At 44.6% G+C, this 18421-nt stretch overlaps 1 protein-coding gene across 1 annotated transcript in view; it reads right to left on the reverse strand.

Annotated features, from left to right (window-relative positions):
• Positions 1-18421, reverse strand: part of atg5 (ATG5 autophagy related 5 homolog (S. cerevisiae)) — a 139017-nt gene that overhangs the window by 94064 nt on the left and 26532 nt on the right. The window contains exons 4-5 of the mRNA XM_078399855.1: positions 5928-6006; positions 1018-1180 (exon numbers count right to left, since the gene is read on the reverse strand). Coding sequence (XP_078255981.1) covers positions 1018-1180; positions 5928-6006 — 242 coding nt within the window. The remainder of the gene's footprint in view (positions 1-1017; positions 1181-5927; positions 6007-18421) is intronic.

The following is an 18421-nucleotide window of genomic DNA, read 5'->3' on the forward strand; positions in this document are numbered from 1 at the left end:
CTCCAACAGCCTGACCGCGGGACAAGACGGCAGGGAAGAGAAAAAGACATTGTGGCCTTCCATCACAGTGAGGAGGGACTGGAGGAGACTCACTGTGATGGATGTTTCTTTTTGTTTGGTGTTAGTTGTGATTGTATGTGTTATTGCATTTTTATTGATTAATCTTATTGGTCTTATTGTTCAACTGCGGGTAATGTTTCATTTTACTACACATTTATGTGTATGTAACAAATAAACGACTATTGACTATTGACTATTGACCAAATGCAGGCAAGTGGGACCAGGGTAGCTGGGATATTGTTGGCAAGTGTGGGCGAGTTGGGCCGAAGGGCCTGTTTCCACACTGTATCACTCTATGACTTCAATTGTTTAATAATGCACTTGAGGTATTCGATACGATACCATAAAACTTTATTTATCCCAGGAGGGAAATTGATCTGCCAACACTCATAATGCACGTTATACATGAAATTAAAGTGACAATTGGAAAGGAATGGAGATGTGCAAAGATTGGGGGGGCGGGGGGGGGGGGGGGGCGCGGGGGAGATTCAATCTACCGTTTGATAGCCACAGGGAAAAAAGGTTCTCCTGTGGCGTTCTTAGCCTGAAGTAGTTTACTACTGAAGTAATTTTACTGCAAGTGCATTCTCAGCTTTTTATTCTGAGCTATAACAATTAACCCCTTAAATGTATTTTAAAATGGGCCATTTAACAACTGCATTCAAAAGAAAACCTCAGATTGAAGATAGAAGGAAGTGGACGTGAATGGTAGTATTTGTCCTCGATATCCTGGAGGAAACTTTTCCCACCTATTATATAGAAATATAACACTACTATTGTGTAGAGAGTCCTTGGTTAAAAATAGTAAACAATTGTTCAGGAAAATAACAAATTTGGAAGTGGGAAGTGAAATTGTGGAACAGTTTTCCAGTTATTAGTCTCACACAGGAAGACATGAACATCTGCGACAAAGTCGGCCAAATAAACAACACAGCCATGACAAACAAAGTTACGTACCATTCTGTAAACCCATCCAAAGCTGCTTGTGATCCTTTTTCTGCATCTCATTGATGACTTGACTTTTGTGTTTTAAGGCATCAGCTTCTTTAATGCAAGACATAAAATGAGCTTCAACAGCGTCTTTCGTGAGGCAATGAAGTATTTCAGTTTCCGGAAAATTCTGGAGAAAGAAAAAATATAAGGCAGCGTACTCTAAATGAGTAAATGTACAGCTTGTCCCACCCATCAATTCCTGATTAGTACAGGTGTCAGGGGTTATGGGGAGAAGGCAGGAGAATGGGGTTGAGAGGGAGAGATGGATCAGCCAAGATTGAATGGTGGAGTAGACTTGATGGGCCGAACAGCCTAATTCTGCTTCCAGAACTTACGAACATCGGCTCCACAAAACAATATGCTCCACAAAGTGCTGGAGTAAGTCAGCGGGTCAGGCAGCATCCCTGGAGAACATGGATAGGTGATGTTTCAGGACAGGACCCATCTTAGTTTAGTTTAGAGATACAACATGGAAATAGGCCCTTCGGCCCACCGAGTCTGCACTGACCAATGCTGTCCCGTACACTAGTTCTATCCTACACTGTAGGGACAATTTACAGAAGCCAATTAGCCTATAAACCTGAATGTTTTTGGAATGTGTGAGGAAACTGGAGCACCCGGAGAAACCCACGTGGCCACAGGAAGAACGTACAATCTCTGGAGACAGCACCGGTGGTCAGGATTGCACCCGGGTCTCTGGCGCTGTGAGGCAGCACCTCTACCGTTGTGCCACTGTGCTGCCTTCAAACGTGAACAAGCACTGTAGGTTGTTTGTGGCGTTCTCATGTGGGGCTGAGGAACCCATTTTAAAAAAATAGGCTGGTAATGTGGAACACTGTACATGCGATCTTTTAAAAACAAATTTGCACTCGGGAACTACACTTTCCCCAAGGGTTCGGTGAGTTCGTCCAGCAATTCGGTAAGACGCTCATAATTACCAGATTCAAGATTTGGCCAGTACCTCATTTAGACCTGTATTGTGGGCAAGGTTGGAATTTAGGAGGGAAGATCGCCAGGCAGGGGCACAATTTAATTGTTCTTCAGCTGTTGCGTTTGACTTGTTTTGACTTGACAATCAAGAGTTTGGCTTGGTTGTATTTACGCATGGCATTATCCGATTTGATTGAGCAGCATTTAAAACACAGCTTTTCACTGTGCCGCAGTACAAGTGACAATAATAAGCTTACACTTAAACGCTTGTTGGACGTGAATGAGCGAATACGCGCAGGCAGAAAAGATTATGTTGGGCTATGGTGAAGACTAAATAGCCAGATCTGCTTAGAACATACAGTTCTACATGACATTGCTGTGTCCCAAACATATGGTGCCCTGAAATGGGGGGACTATGTATAAACACTGCTGTCATTTCTACATGGTGAAACCAAAATGTATAAAAATGGCCTTTATTGAAATCTAACAGTGTGGACTTTAACCACATCTGATTTTTTTCTATTACAAATCTCAAATTGTGGAGTACAGAGACAAATAAATAAATAAATGATGGGTCTTTGTCCCAAACATTATGGAGGGCACAGTAAATCAACAACCACTTCATCAAACAAAAATTAAGCTAAAATCCATTATTTCCTTTGATATTTATGAATTTCTCATCCCATCAGACAAAAGTTACAGATGTGTCAAAACGGACACCTCAGGATTCAGGATCAGTTTCTTCCCAGCTGTTATCAGGCAACTGAACCATCCTACCACAACCACAGAGCAGTCGTGCGGTATCTACCTCATTGGATAAAGATTTTCTTTAATCGGACTTTAGTAAACATAAAGTTTCCATTAAAACGTTATTCCCTCTATTATGTATTTGCTCGATTGTAATCATGTATCAATATCCAGTGCTGACCGGTTAGCACACAACAAAATCTTTTCACTGTACCTCGGCACACGTGACAATAAACTACACTGAGTCTTAGAGTAGGTTGCAATGTGAAACTAAATAGTTGTGAAACAGGTATACGTTGGTTAATTTTGCATTATTTCTGAATGTTAGTGAAAGCCAACATCACTTTGCACCAATCAAGTGCATTATATCCAACTTATTAGAGCCTGAATTAGTTTCACTTAAAATACCAGAATCTTGCATTCTTTTATTTTAGGACAGGTTCAACAAAAAAAGGGCAGCATGGTGGCGCAGCAGTAGAGTTGCTGCCTTACAGCGAATGCAGCGCCGGAGACTCAGGTTCGATCCTGACTACGGGCGCCGTCTGTACGGAGTTTGTACGTTCTCCCCGTGACCTGCATGGGTTTTCTCCAAGATCTTCGGTTTCCTCCCACACTCCAAAGATGCACAGGTATGTAGGTTAATTGGCTGGGCAAATGTAAAAATTGTCCCTAATGGGTGTAGGATAGCGTTAGTGTGCGGGGATCACTGGGCGGCGCGGACATGGTGGGCCGAAGGGCCTGTTTCTGCGTTGTATCTCTAAATCTAATAAATCTAAATCTAAAAAAAACACTGAACAGCTGACACTTGGGCTGTACAAAATCTTTGTTAAAGTGATTGTTTTGAAAAGAGAGAAAGAACCGCAGATGTTGGTTTACAAAAAAACACCCAAAGTATTGGAGTATCTCAGCGGGTCAGGCAGCATCTCTGAAGAACATGGATAGGTGACGTTTTAGGTTAGGACCCTTCCTGATTGAAGAAGGGTCCTGACCTAAAACTTCATCTGACCACGGACGCTGGCTGTTTGTACGTTCTCCCCGTGACTTGCGTGGGTTTTCTCAGGGTGCTCCGGTTTTCTCCCACACTCCCACAAAGACATACGAGTTTGTAGGTTAATTGGCTTCGGTAAAATTGTAAATTAACCCCAGTGGGTGTAGGATAGTGTTATTGTGCAGGGGTCGCTTTGCGGAGCGCACTCAGTGGGCCGAAGGACCTGTTTCCGCACTATATCTCTAAACTAAACACCTCAGAACATGTTTACCACGCGTGTGCTATAAGCTGTATGTCCTATGAGCATCTAGTAAAATATCAGCACATATACGCCAGGCTTGCACCTGCTGGAGTTCAGAAGATCGAGAAGCAACTTAACTAAAACATAAAAGATACTGAAGCCAATTAATAGGATGGATGTTGAGAGGTTTTAATAAGTCGGATGTTTTTTTTTAAAAAGGCATTTGAGATATTTTTGATTCCACTCAATGGTACTTTCCACGTTTAGCTGTGTGGTAAGGCAATCAACTGCTGGCTATGTAATCATTTGAGTCTGCAATAGGCAAGAAAAATTTTCAATTCAACATATATGTGCTGATATTTTACTAGATGCAAAATTGTGTTGAATCGGTATAATAACTTGTTAAGACCCCTCTGGAGTATTCTGTCCAGCCCAGGTTATTATATTTTAGAAAGGGTGTGCATGTTCCAAAGAGGAACAGACAAAGTTTTCGGCAATATTTCCCTGGATGATGGTTTTTAGCTGTGATCTTCAAATTGAGAAATTGGGGACATTTCCATTGCAATTACCAACATCATTCCATCAAATCTTCTTCTAGGGAAACTTCTCTAATATACTTGACCAAGTGGACCCGTTGGGCCCAAACCTCTCCTGCATTGGTGCAGCACCCCTTCCTTCCCCCCCCCCCTCCCTTAACCCCCCCCCCCACTCCATCCCCCTCAACCCCCCTTATCCTCCCCCCCCTCCCTCCTCTCTCCCTCCATCCCTAGGAGATAGATTTAAACTTTAAAATGTGAATAACTTTAAAAATATGACACCGATTTCAATGAAACTTCTTCCATTAGCACCAAAGGGATGGCGATGAGTAAGGTGGGCCTAAAACTATTGCGCTATCGTGTACAGTTTTGACTGTAGTTCAGGAACAAACAAACAAACAAACAAACGAGAGTTTTAGTATATCGATAAAGCTAAATCAATCAGCTCTGTGTGCCACAATCATCTCATAAATATTTTTCTGGGCATTTTGTTTAGTTTAGTTTAGAGATACAGCATGGCAACAGGCACTTTCGGCCCACTGTCGTGTACCGTTTTGGCTGTAGTTCAGGAACAAACTACCAAACGAGAGTTTTAGTATATAGATAGTGTCTGCCTCAACTGCCTCCTTTGGCAGCTCAGTCCATGTACCCACCACTTAGCCCCGAGGCTAAGTTTCAGGAGTTTAGAGGTTGAAGTATTCGGTGTTATGTGTTGAAGGCCAAGCTGGAGTTGACTCTCAACTGCCTTTGCAGTCCAGAGGAAACTAAAAATGGCCGACAAATATCAGCGTTGCTAGTGTCATACACGTCCCTTGAATAAATAATTTTTGCGTCACCTTTATCTATCTTGGCAGAGTCATCAATGGCATTACGAACCACATTAATTTTAAATGACATTTTTGTTTTAATGAAATTTATGCTTTTTTCCATCTAAACTCAAGATTCAGGAACATTTACACCGATAGTGTCATACAACACGGAAAACAGGGCCTTCGTCCCAACTCGCCCGTGCCGACCAATGTGCCCCGTTTAAGTTAGCCCCTGCTTACAATTCTTCAGTTCTACAAAATCATGAGAGGAATAGATTGGGTAGATGCAGTCTCTTGCGCAGAGTAGGCGAATCGAGGACCAGGTTCAAGGCGAAAAGATTTAATAGGAATCTGAGGGGTACCTTTTTCACACAGAGGGTGGTGGGTGTACGGAACAAGCTGCCAGAGGAGGTAGTTGAAGCTGGGACTATCCCAACGTTTAAGAAACAGTTAGACAGATACATGGATAGGACAAGTTTAGAGGGATATGGCCCATACGCAGGCAGGTGGAACTAGTGTGGCTGGGACATGTTGGGCAGTGTGGGCAAGTTGGGCCGAAGTGTTCGTTACCGCACTGCATCACTCTATGACTCTATTGCAGTCAAAAGTGTAAAGTTAGTTACCTTAAAGTGAACTATTACATTCCACGGCAGTGCAGTGTTCGACGCATGCAGATCGAAAAGTAAACCAATGGGATAATGCCTGATGAAAAACAAAAGGAAACAAGACTGGTAACTGAAAACAAAAAATTATATTTTGTGCAATCATCATCGGAAACATTTTCAGAATATTTCTAATACTGTGATTAAAAATAAGTTCATTGCCCACACACATTTTTCATCCGAGCACTAAAAACATCGCTTGAATGGTACATAACACGAGAACATTTTGGCTTAACATTTACGCACAGGTCACAAATAAACGAACAAAGTGAAAACATCGGAAAGGTTTGGTGTCTAGAGCAGTGTTTCTACGTGAAAGCAGGGGCTTACCGGTTTTACTTTAAATGTTTTTGAGCGAAGTTTTTGTTATATTATTCATGGTTATGTTATTCATGGTACTAATACACTAAGGGCGGCACAGTGGCACAGCGATAGAGTTGCTCCCTTCCAATGCCAGCGACCCGTGTTCGCACATCGATGAGCCTTGGTGCTCAACACCCTGTCGGTCGCCGGTTTGTGGTTTGTCCCTCCTCGGACCACTGTCGGTAGGTACTCACCATTGCTCACCGGGAGCACCCCACAAGCCTTGCCATTTCAGAGATGCTCTGACCCAGTCGTCTGGCCATAACAATTTGGCCCTTGTCAAAGTCGCTCAGGTCCTTACTCCTGCCCATTTCTCCTGCATCCAACGCATCAACTTCAAGAACTGACTGGTCACTTGCTGCCTAATATATCCCACCCCTTGACAGGTGCCATTGTAACAAGACAATCAATGTTATTCACTTCGCCTGTCAGTGGTCATAATGTTTTGGCTGATCGGTGTATGTACTAGTAGGTTGATTGGCCTCCCAAGTGTGTAGGGTATATATAACTGGTGCAATAGAGATCGCTGGTCAGCACAGACTCTGTGGACCGAAGGACCTTCATAAGTTCATAAGTGATAGGAACAGAATGACGCTATTCGGTCCATCAAGTCTACTCCACCAGTCAATCATGACTGATCTATCTTTCCCCCTTAACCCCATTCTCTTGCCTTCTCCTCATAACCTCTGACACCCGTACTAATCAAGAATCTATCTATCTCTGCCTAAAAACTATCCATTGACTTGGCCTCCACAGCCTTCTGTGGCAAATAATTCCAGAGAAAGTACTAAAGACCTGTTTCTGCACTGTATCTCCAAAGTAAACTAAACACACACAGAGTTTGATGAAGCCAATTCACCTGAGGAAATATCTTTACTTATCTTTCTCCCAACAAACTATTTCCCCCACTGATTATAATGGGCTTGATGGGGAGACATACATCTAACCCCCTCACCCTGAACACAGGATCCCCCCAGGGTTGCGTCCTTAGCCCCCTACTGTACTCCCTGTACACACATGACTGTGGGGCCAGGTTCAGCTCCAACTCCATCATCAAGTTTGCTGATGACACTGTGGTGGTGGGCCTGATCTCCGATGACGATGAGGTGGCTGATCTGACACTCTGTTGTCAGGACAACAGCCTCCTCTTGAATGTCACAAAAACTAAGGAGCTGATTGTGGACTTTAGAAGGGCGCAACATCCAAGGACGTACACGCCACTGGAGATAAATGGGATTACTGTGGATAGGGTGAGCAGCTTTAAATACCTGGGAGTCCACATCACAGAGGCTCTGACATGAACAACACACATTGCCGCACTGGTGAGTAAGGCAAGGCAGCGCCTTTACCACCTCAGACAGTTGAGGAAATTCAGAGTCTCTCTGAGGATCCTTCAGTGCTTCTACTCTGGGGCTGTAGAAAGCATCTTGTCCGGAAACATCACAATCTGGTTTGAGAATAGCTTTGCCCAGGACAGGAAGGCTCTGCGGAGAGTAGTGCGTTCGGCTGAACGCACTATGGGAACTACACTCACCCCCCCTGCAGGACCTATACATCAGGAGGTGCAGATCCAGAGCCAGCAACATTATGGGGGACCCCTTCCACCCCAGCAACGGACTGTTCCAGCTGCTACGGTCAGGCAAACGCCTCCGCTGTTACGCTGTGAAAACAGAGAGGATGAGACGGAGTTTCTTCCCACAGGCCATCAGGACTGTTAACTCTCATATCACCAGGGACTAATTTAATTTACTGTATTAATTTTTTTTTTGTGTTAAATTTTTTTTTTCTATTCTGTTTTGTAGTTTTAGCACAATCCGCAGGCTTTGCCACTTTCATTTCACTGCACATCTTGTATGTGTATGTGACAAATAAAGTTGACCTGACTTGACTTGACTCCTCTTCAAACTCTACCGGAACCTCGGGTAACTCTTACTTTCCCTCTCTCTCTCTGTCCCTCCCCATCCTAGTTCTCCTACTAGTTTCATTGTCCTCCTGATTAATTTTACGGCGTGTCTGCCTCATTGTCACCTTCCCTCGTTGCAATCATCCATCAATGAACCATTCTATATTTTCTTGATCATCGTCTGCTTTGATCTGTTCTTTTCACACCTTACATGTTCTTTGTACCCTTCCATATCTCGTTTCCCTCTCCCCGATTCTCAGTCTGAAGAAGGTTCTCAACCAGAAACATCACCCATTCCTTCTCTCCAGAGATGCTGCCGGCCACGCTGAGTTACTCCGGCATTTTGTGTTTACCATTCTACCAGGCAGTCCGAAGAAGGCTTCTGACCAGAAACATCACCCATTCTTTCTCTCCAGAGATGCTGCCTATCCCGCTGAGTTACTCCAGCATTTTGTGTCTATCATCAGAGTCTAACAAACCTGACAATGTAGAAATTCCTGTTCCTGGCCTTCTGCCAAACAAAAAGACAGTTGACAAGTCGTGAATGGAACAGCCATGAGCATTTCCTTCAATACATCTAATGCAGAGTTCAGCTTAAAGTTCACCCCAAACCACTTCAAATGCACCATGACTAGTGATCTGAAACCAATGCTACAGCTTCTAATTTTTCTTATTCATAACAGGAATATCTGTTACAACTGTTAATCGATGTTTCAAAGTCATGTTCTTTCTCATTCATTCTTTTTAATTCTCGCCTCATCAACGTAGTTCAGTGGAATTACCACAGCTGTTCCGTCAGTAAAGTTGCATTCCTAGACTATCAATTAAGAGGAAACTGTAATCAACTGGGTGATTGAGTGGAGAAACCTATTCAGCCCCTATTATGTGGAGAAACAAAAAACTGTAGATAGACACAAAATGCTGGAGTAACTCAGCGGGTCGGGCAGCATCTCTGGAGAGAAGGAATAGGGGATGTTTTGGGTCAAGACCCTTCCTCCAGAGATGCTGCATGATCTGCTGAGTCCAGCTTCATGTGCCTACCCCGACTGGCCAAGTTCCTTCCATTCCCTTTCAGTAACACACAGCCATAGATGCTCACACTACTGTACAGGCTCACTGCATTACAGCTTGGGCTCATAGCTGCCACACCAAACGAGTTGACACTGTCCTTAACTCTGCAATGCGGGTCATCACAGGGATGCTTTAGTCACCACCTTTGCAGTGGCTCCCGGTCCTCTCACATCGCCCCTCCCAGCATAGGGAGAGGATGTTACAAAGAAACATAGAGAATAGGTGCAGGAGGAGGCCATTCGGCCCTTCGAGCCAGCACCGCCATTCATTGTGATCATGGCTGATCGTCCCCAATCAATAACCCGTGCCTGCCTTCTCCCCATATCCCTTGATTCCACTAGCCCCTAGAGCTCTATCTAACTCTCTCTTAAATCCATCCAGTGATTTGGCCTCCACTGCCCTCTGTGGCAGAGAATTCCACAAATTCACAACTCTGGGTGAAAACGTTTTTTCTCACCTCAGTTTTAAATGGCCTCCCCTTTATTCTAAAACTGTGTGGCCCCTGGGTCTGGACTCGCTCAACATTGGGAACATTTTTCCTGCATCTAGCTTGTCCAGTCCTTTTATAATTTTATATGTCTCTATAAGATCCCCTCTCATCCTTCTAAACTCCAGTGAATACAAACCTAGTCTTTTCAATCTTTCCTCATATGGCAGTCCTGCCATCCCAGGGATCAATCTCGTGAACCTACGCTGCACTGCCTCAATTACAGGGATGTCTTTCCTCAAATTAGGAGACCAAAACTGTACACACTACTCCAGATATGGTCTTACCAGGGCCCTATACAACTGCAGAAGAAGCTCTTTACTCCTATACTGAAATTCTCTTGTTACGAAGGCCAACATTCCATTAGCGTTCTTCACTGCCTGCTGTACCTGCACGCCAACTTTCAGTGACTGGTGTACAAGGACACCCAGGTCTCGCTGCACCTCCCCCCTTACCTAACCTAACTCCATTGAGATAATAATCTGCCTCCTTGTTTTTGCTGCCAAATTGGATAACCTCACATTTATCTATATTATACTGCATCTGCCATGCATCTGCCCACTCACTCAACCTGTCCAGGTCACCCTGCAACCTCCTAACATCCTCTTCACAGTTTAGACTGCCACCCAGCTTTGTGTCATCCGCAAACTTGCTAGTGTTGCTTCTAATTCCCTCTTTCAAATCATTAATATATATGGAAACAGTTGCGGCCCCAACACCGAGCCTTGCGGCACTCCACTCGCCACTGTCTGCCATTCTGAAAAGGACCTGTTTACTCCTACTCTTTGCTTCCTGTCTACCAACCAATTTTCTATCCATGTCAACACCCTAACCCCAATACCATGTGCTCTAATTTTAGTCACCAATCTCCCGTGCGGGACCTTATCAACTGGCTCCCCTTCATCCACTGGCTCCCCTTCATCCATTTTCCTTGTCACATCCTCAAAAAATTCCAGAAGATTAGTCAGGCATGATTCCCTTTCATAAATCCATGCTGACTTGGACTTATCCTTTTATTGCTATCCAAATGCTTCCCCTCATACTTCACCTTTTCAGCCCGTATTGCCCGTTTTGTTACCTTCAGTTGTCCAATGAAAGTTTCCCAATCCTCTGGCTTCCGGCTACTCTTTGCTGTGTTATACATCTTTTCTTTTAGTTTTATTCCATCCCTAACGTCTCTTGTCAGCCACGGTTGCCTCCTACTCCCCTTAGAATCTTTCTTCCTTTTTGGAATGAAATGATCCTGCGTCTTCCGGATGGAACCCGGGTCTCCGGCGCTGCATTCGCTGTAAGGCAGCAACTCTACCGCTATGCCCTAGATCTGCGTTGTATTAACCTGTATTGTTAAAATTTAATAAAACACCAATGGAATTAAGGAATAGGTGGCGTCTGAAGAAAGGTTCCGACCCGAAACGTCACCTATTTCTTTTAATTTTAATAAGCTCCTAAGATGGACACAAAGTGCTGGAGTAACTCAGCGGGTCTGGCAGCATCTCTGGAGAGAAAGGATAGGTGATGTTTCAGGTCGGGGCCCTTCTTCAGACTCTAAATTCTGGACTCTAAAGAAGGGTCCTGATCCAAAATGTAATCCATCCATATTCTCCAGGGATGCTGCCTGACCCGCTGAGTTACTCCAGCTTTTTGTGTCTCTCTGTGGTTTTACGAATATCATTAGCAATGCAAACATTTATAAACCATCTTTGATTGCATTATCGAGGTTCATTTATGGCTCTGAATTATCTCAGAATTATTAGAAAATCCTCCCTTTATACATTCAACGTGTCGTAGTGTCAATCTCTGAAAAAAAATTTCCACACAAGAGGAAAGAGTCAATCATGACTGAAGTGCAACGGTGATTTCTTTTAAATTTCTTTGTAAATACGAATGGAAAGTTCCCATGCAAGCATAAGACAACTGTGGTCGAAGAAGACTACGTTCAAAGCCACCGAGCAGCAAACCAGATAGAAACCCTAGTACACAGGAAGATGATTGATGATGGCACAGCGCTGCCCACAAAAACCGTCTACACTTCTGAGCAGCTCCATTAAATGGCGTCCACTATAAATGGGTGTCTGCAAAAGCTTCACCCCTGAAGAAACGCTGTTATCATATCATATATCTACAGCCGGAAACAGGCCTTTTCGGCCCTCCAAGTCCGTGCCGCCCAGTGATCCCCGTACATTAACACTATCCTACACCCACTAGGGACAATTTTTACATTTACCCAGCCAATTAACCTACATACCTGTACGTCTTTGGAGTTCTGTTGCTTGGAGAATCAACAACCCTGCTGAGAACAAGGCCATAGAAATGTTTCTTTGCAGTTTTCTCAACTGCTGTTGATGAAAGTACTGATGTAAAATATTTGGCTCAGTGAGAAAAGATTATTTGAAGAGTTTTAAAAAAAATACTGTAATGGAAGTTCATGTTCATTAGTCCTGGGTGCCGAATGAAGCCATTCAGCCCATCAAGTCTACTCTGTCATTCAATCATGACTGATCAATCTTTCCGTCTCAACCCCATTCTCCTGCCTTCTCACAATAACCCCTGACACCCGTACTAATCGAGAATCCGTCAATCTCCGCTTTAAAAATACCCAATGGCTTGTCCTCCACAGCCGTCTGTGGCAATGAATTCCACAGATTCACCACCCTCTGACTACAGAAATTCCTCCTCGTCTCTTTTCTAGGGAAAGTGTTCAGAATTAGTGCTGCTGAGGAGACAGGATACGACCCCTTCTAGATGTTGAAGAGAATAATAGAAAACTACATGGGGATTGCTCCTAGAATTTATGAAATTAGGAATTATGAAATTATGAATTTGTATATTAATGATTTGGACGAGGGCTTTGTGGCCATGTTTGCGGATGATACGAAAACAGGTGGAAGGGTAGAGAAAGCAGGGACTGCAGAATGACAGACAGGTTGGGAGAGTGGGCAGAGAAGTGGCAGATGGAATTATAGTGTAGCAAAATGTGGAGTCGTGCATTTTGGTAATAGGAATAAAGGCGTAGACTATTTTCTAAATGGGGAGAGATTCCAGAAATCGGAGGTGCAAAAGGACTTGAGATTGGCGATGCAGGATTCCCAAAAAGTTAATCTGCAAGTCAAAACAGTAGTAAAGAAAGCAAACTCAATGCTAGCATTTATTTTAAGAGGGCTTGAAAACAAAAACGTGGATGTAATGTTGAGGCTCTATAAGGCACTGGTAAGGCCACATTTGGAATATTGTGAGCAATTTTGGGCATCATATCTGAGGAAGGATGTGCTGGCTCTGGAGAGGGTCCAGAGGAGGTTTACAAGAATGATCCCAGGAATGAGTAGGTTAATTTTGATGAGCGTTTGTCGGCACTGGGCCTGAACTCACTAGAGTTTAGAAGAATGAGGGGGGGAACCTCATTGAAACCTCCTCTCCACATCCACTCTATCCAAACTTTTCGCTATTCTGTATGTTTCAATGAGGTACCCCCTCATTCTTCTGAACCCCAGTGAGTACAGGCCCAGTCCCGACAATCGGTCATCATACGTCAACCTACTCACTAGTGTGAGAGCCTAGGACTAGAGGCCATAGCTTTAGAATTAAAGGACGTTCTTTTAGGAAGAAGACGAGGAGGAAAAAATTCTTTAGTCAGAGGGTGGTGAATCTGTGGAATTATTTGCCACAGAAGGCTGTGGAGGCCAAGTCAGTGGATATTTTTAAGGCAGAGATAGATAGATTCTTGATTAGTACAGGTGTCAGCGGTTACGGGGAAGAGGCAGGAGAAAGGGGTCAGGAGGGAGATAGATCAGCCATGATTGAATGGTGGAGTAGACTTGATGGGCCGAATGGCCTAATTCTACTCCTATCACTTATGACCTTATACAGTAGAAAGTACAAGAATGGAGGTGACAAAAGAATGATAGTACAAAGCGAAAGGGAATTATAACAGGAGAGTTAAAGTCTGGAATGGCAATACAGGTTTTCCAGCATCTGGTAATCCGGCACCCCTTTTAATCCAAACAGAAACCTCACCCCCGCTGGAAGTCCTCCCGCAAATGTGGTGCCTAGCCGGGTGAGGCAGCCGATCTCGACCTCATCGGGACGTCCACGCCCGATCGGTGGGTCAAATTTGCCACCCTGCGAGAGGGGCTCTGGAACTAGAAAAGGGTTCCAACGATATGGAAATCAGATGTGAGCCAACATGGAAAACTTGGAAAGAGTCACTGGATTCACTGTGTCCTCCAGGCCAATATTAATCAATGGAGACTCAGGAACTGCAGATGCTGGTATCTTGAGCAAAACACAAAGTGCCAGAGTAAACTCAGTGGGCCAAGCAGGACCTGTGGAGGGAATGGACGGGTAATGCTTCAGTTCGGGACTTCTCTTTATGAATGTTCTTTATGAATGTTCATAAGGTCGTATGGGATAGGAGCAGAATCAGGCCATTCGGCCCATCAAGTCTACCCCGCCATTCAATCATGGCTGATCGATCTCTCCCCCCTAACCCCATTCTCCTGCCTTCTCCCCACGACCTCTGACACCTGTACTAATCAGGAATCTGTCTATCTCTGCCTTAAAAATATCCACTGACTTGGCCTCTATAGCATTCTGTGGCAATGTTTCGTATAAACGGTCAGTTTGTGGTCAGTTTTGGTCACCCTGCTACAGGAAGGATGTCATTAGTAGTTAATTCAAGCGACTCCACTGTTGCAGTGGGTGGAGGTAAGGGTCGTATTCCTCAGAAACCGTCAGTCAGAATCATACAGTGTGGAAACAGGCCCAACGTGCCCACACCGACCAAAATGTCCCTTCCGCCTGGGTTTGGCCCATATCAGTATCATAATTTCAATGAGTATGAATCTGCGTCATCTGTACATTATTAAAACTATAAATAAAATGTCAGGTAGACACAAAATGCTCAGCGGGTCAGGCAGCATTTCTGGAGAGAAGGAATGGGTGATGTTTTTTCGGGTCGAGACCCTTCTTCAGAAATGTTACTTCTGATCATGTTCAGTTGTATAAGAAAATAACTGCAGATGCTGGCACAAACCGAAGGTATTTATTTCACAAAATGCTGGAGTAACTCAGCAGGTCAGGCAGCATCTCGGGAGAGAAGGAATGGGCGACGTTTCGGGTCGAGACCCTTCTTCAGACTGATATTCAGTTGTCTGTATTGCCACATGACAAGGGGAGATTTCATATAGTTCACTCTAACCATTGCATATTTTTAAACTTGTAATATGGTGGACCAGAATCAAAGACTGAGCAGCACGGTGGAGCGGCGGTAGACTTGCTGCCTCACAGCGCCAGAGATCCGGGTTCCATCCCAACCATTGGTGCTGTCTGTATGGAGTTTGCAAGTTCTCCCCGTGACCGCGAGGGTTTTCCCTGGGTGCTCCGGTTTTTCCCCATACTTCAAAGATGTACATGTTTGTAGGTTAATTGGCTTTGGTAAAAATTGTAAATTGTCCCTCGTGTGCAAGTTTGCACAGTATACAATATAGTTATTGCTGGGTTTTAGCACCATCTACTGGTTAAACCACTAATGCATGGAGAGTATGTGAAACATAAAACAATGCACATGAAAGACAAGGCCATATATTGTATGCAGACAGTAGGCCAATCAATAGATTGGCGGAACACCTCAGAAAGAAGACCAATATTGTCCAGAACAAGGGGTCACAGCTTAAGGGTACGGGGGAAGTCTTTTAGGACCGAGATGAGAAAGTTTTTTTTCACACAGAGAGTGGTGAATCTGTGGAATTCTCTGCCACAGAAGGTAGTTGAGGCCAGTTCATTGGCTATATTTAAGAGGGAGTTAGATGTGGCCTTTGTGGCTAAAGGGATCAGGGAGTATGGAAAGAAGGCAGGTACGGGATACTGAGTTGGATGATCAGCCATGATCATATTGAATGGCGGTGCAGGCTCGAAGGGCCGAATGGCCTACTCCTGCACCTATTTTCTATGTTTCTATAATCGCACAAATTCACTTCCAAGTTATATAACTGCTTAGACACAAAATGCTGGAGCAACTCAGCAGGTCAGGCAGCATCTCGGTAGAGAAGGAATGGGTGACGTTTCGGGTCGAGACCCTTCTTCAGACTGAAGGGTCTCGACCCGAAACGTCACCCATTCCTTGTCTTCTGAGATGCTACCTGACCCGCTGAGTTGCTCCAGCATTTTGTGTCTACCTTCAATTTAAACCAGCATCTGCAGTTTTTTTCCTACTTATATAACTGCTTAGCAATTATAAGTTGAAACCATCCCTAATGTGGCCCATCCTGGTACTCCAAGGCCAATTATAATTTGCTCGAAGCCAATCTCTGTCGTACAGCACAGAAACAGGCCCTACAGTCCAATTCATCCACGCTGACCAATATTTAATAGTCTAATTTGCCTGCATGTGGCCCATATCCCTCTCAACCTTTCCTAACCATGTACCTGTCCCAGTGCCTTTTAAATGTTGATAAGACACAAAATGCTGGAGTAACTCAGTGGGTCAGGCATCCTCTATGGAGAAAAGGAATAGGTGACGTTTCGTGTCGAGACCCTTCATCAGACTGAGTCAGGGAGTGGGACTCCCAGTCTGATGAAGGGTTTCGACCCGAAACGGCACCTATTCCTTTTCTCCAGAGATGCTGCCTGATACACTGAGTTACTCCAGCATTTTCACAATCACAGTCACAATAATACTTTATTAGCCGAGTATGTTTTGCAACATACGAGGAATTTCATTTGCCGTACAATCATAACAATAAAAAGCAACGGGACACACAAGATACATTTTAACATGAACATCCACCACAGTGACTCCTCCACATTCCTCACTGTGATAGAAGGTGAAAAACAGTTCAGTCTCTCCCTTCTTTGTCCTCCAGCGGTCGGGGGCCTCTAACCTTCCGTTGACGGGACGATCTTGACTCCCGTAGCCGGGGGCGGGCCTTCCTCGTCGGGGCGATCCAGCTCCTTCATCAGGGGGGGGGGGGCGTCTCAGCCCCCCCGCGCCGGACGATCTACCCCGGATCGGGACCAGTCGAACCTCGTGCAGCTTTTGGAGCTCCCGACCGGTCTCAACCTGAGACTGCGAGCTCCTGATGTTAAAGTCCGCAGGCTGCATTGGAGCGTCGATCCCAGGTGAGGGATCGCAGGCTTAGATGATAAGTCCACGCCCCCGCGGGGACTCAAGGTCAGTCCCAGGCAGGACCTCCAGCTCCGTGATGTTAGGCCGCAGAGCGACCGGAGATACGATCAGGAAAACAATCGCTTCTCCGGCAAGGTGAGAGATCGAAAAAAGGTTTCCCCCGACCCCCTCTCCCACCCCCACGTAAAACAAACCAGAGAACATTTCACACAAACTTTTAAAACTTAACAAAAAGAATTTGAAAAGGACAGACAGACTATAGGCGAGGCGGCCATCGTGCGGCGCCCCCTGGTGGTTTTTTGTGCCTATCTTTGGTGTACACCATCATCTGCAGTTCCTCCTTACACATCTTTTAAATGTTATTATTGTATCCCTGATGATATTTTACCATCCAGTCAACCACTTACAGCAGATGAATTATCTTCTCATCCAATTTTTTGCAATACATTTTGGATAGTTTACATGGATTTTTAAGGTCTATTGTGATTAGGGTGGCGCAGCGGTAGAATTGCTGCCTTACAGCGAATGCAGCACCGGAGACTCAGGTTCAATCCTGACTACGGGCGCCGTCTGTACAGAGTTTGTACGTTCTCCCCGTGACCTGCATGGGTTTTCTCCGAGATCTTCGGTTTCCTCCCACACTCCAAAGACGTACAGGTATGTAGGTTAATTGACTGGGTAAATGTAAAAATTGTCCCTAGTGTGTGTAGGATAGTGTTAATGTGCGGGGATCGCTGGGCGGCGCGGACTCGGTGGGTCGAAGGGCCTGTTTCCACGCTGTATCTCTAAATCTAAAATTATAACTCAATGTTGATGAGCAGCATCTTTACTGAAAAAAGCTTGACATGAAATTGCCCTCTTGTTAATGCAACTGTTGATTACTTCAGGACTGTGCGTCTATAAGTTAATGCATGTCAATAGAAAACACTGCAATAGGAAAGGCCAGCTGAATCCTTAGCGGATTATAAAGGATGCAGTTTAGCCTGCATAAGTATATTAAGAGAAAAAGAGTAGTCAGGGAGAGAATGCGGTCAAAGTGGACGACCATGTTTGGAGCCACAGGAGATGGGCGGTCTTCAATGAATATTTCCCCTGCTTCTTATCGTGGATAAAGACATGAGGAAGTCTTGCGGGTAGTCTGCAATAGAGAAGGTGCACAATGTCCAAAAACATATGAAGGTGGATAAATCTCCCGGGCCTGATCGGGTATATCTAGGAATACTGTGGGATCACACAGACCAGACTTCCTCATCATTGATTCCATCTGCACCACGATGCCTTGGAAAAGCAGCTACAAAAGCAAAGACATCCTGTCCCGGTGATTCCTTCTTCTCCCCGCTCCCATCCGCCCGATGGTACTGAAGCTTGAAAGGGAGCACCACCAAACTCAGGAACAGCTTCCTCCCTTCTGTTATCAGGCTTCTGAACAGTCCTTCTATAAGCTAGGATACTATCCGACTCACTTCTATCTGATTGAGAACGTTAGATTTTGTCCAAGGAACTGATGCGCT

Source organism: Rhinoraja longicauda, chromosome 5 (assembly GCF_053455715.1).
Source record: "Rhinoraja longicauda isolate Sanriku21f chromosome 5, sRhiLon1.1, whole genome shotgun sequence".
NCBI lineage: Eukaryota > Metazoa > Chordata > Chondrichthyes > Rajiformes > Arhynchobatidae > Rhinoraja > Rhinoraja longicauda.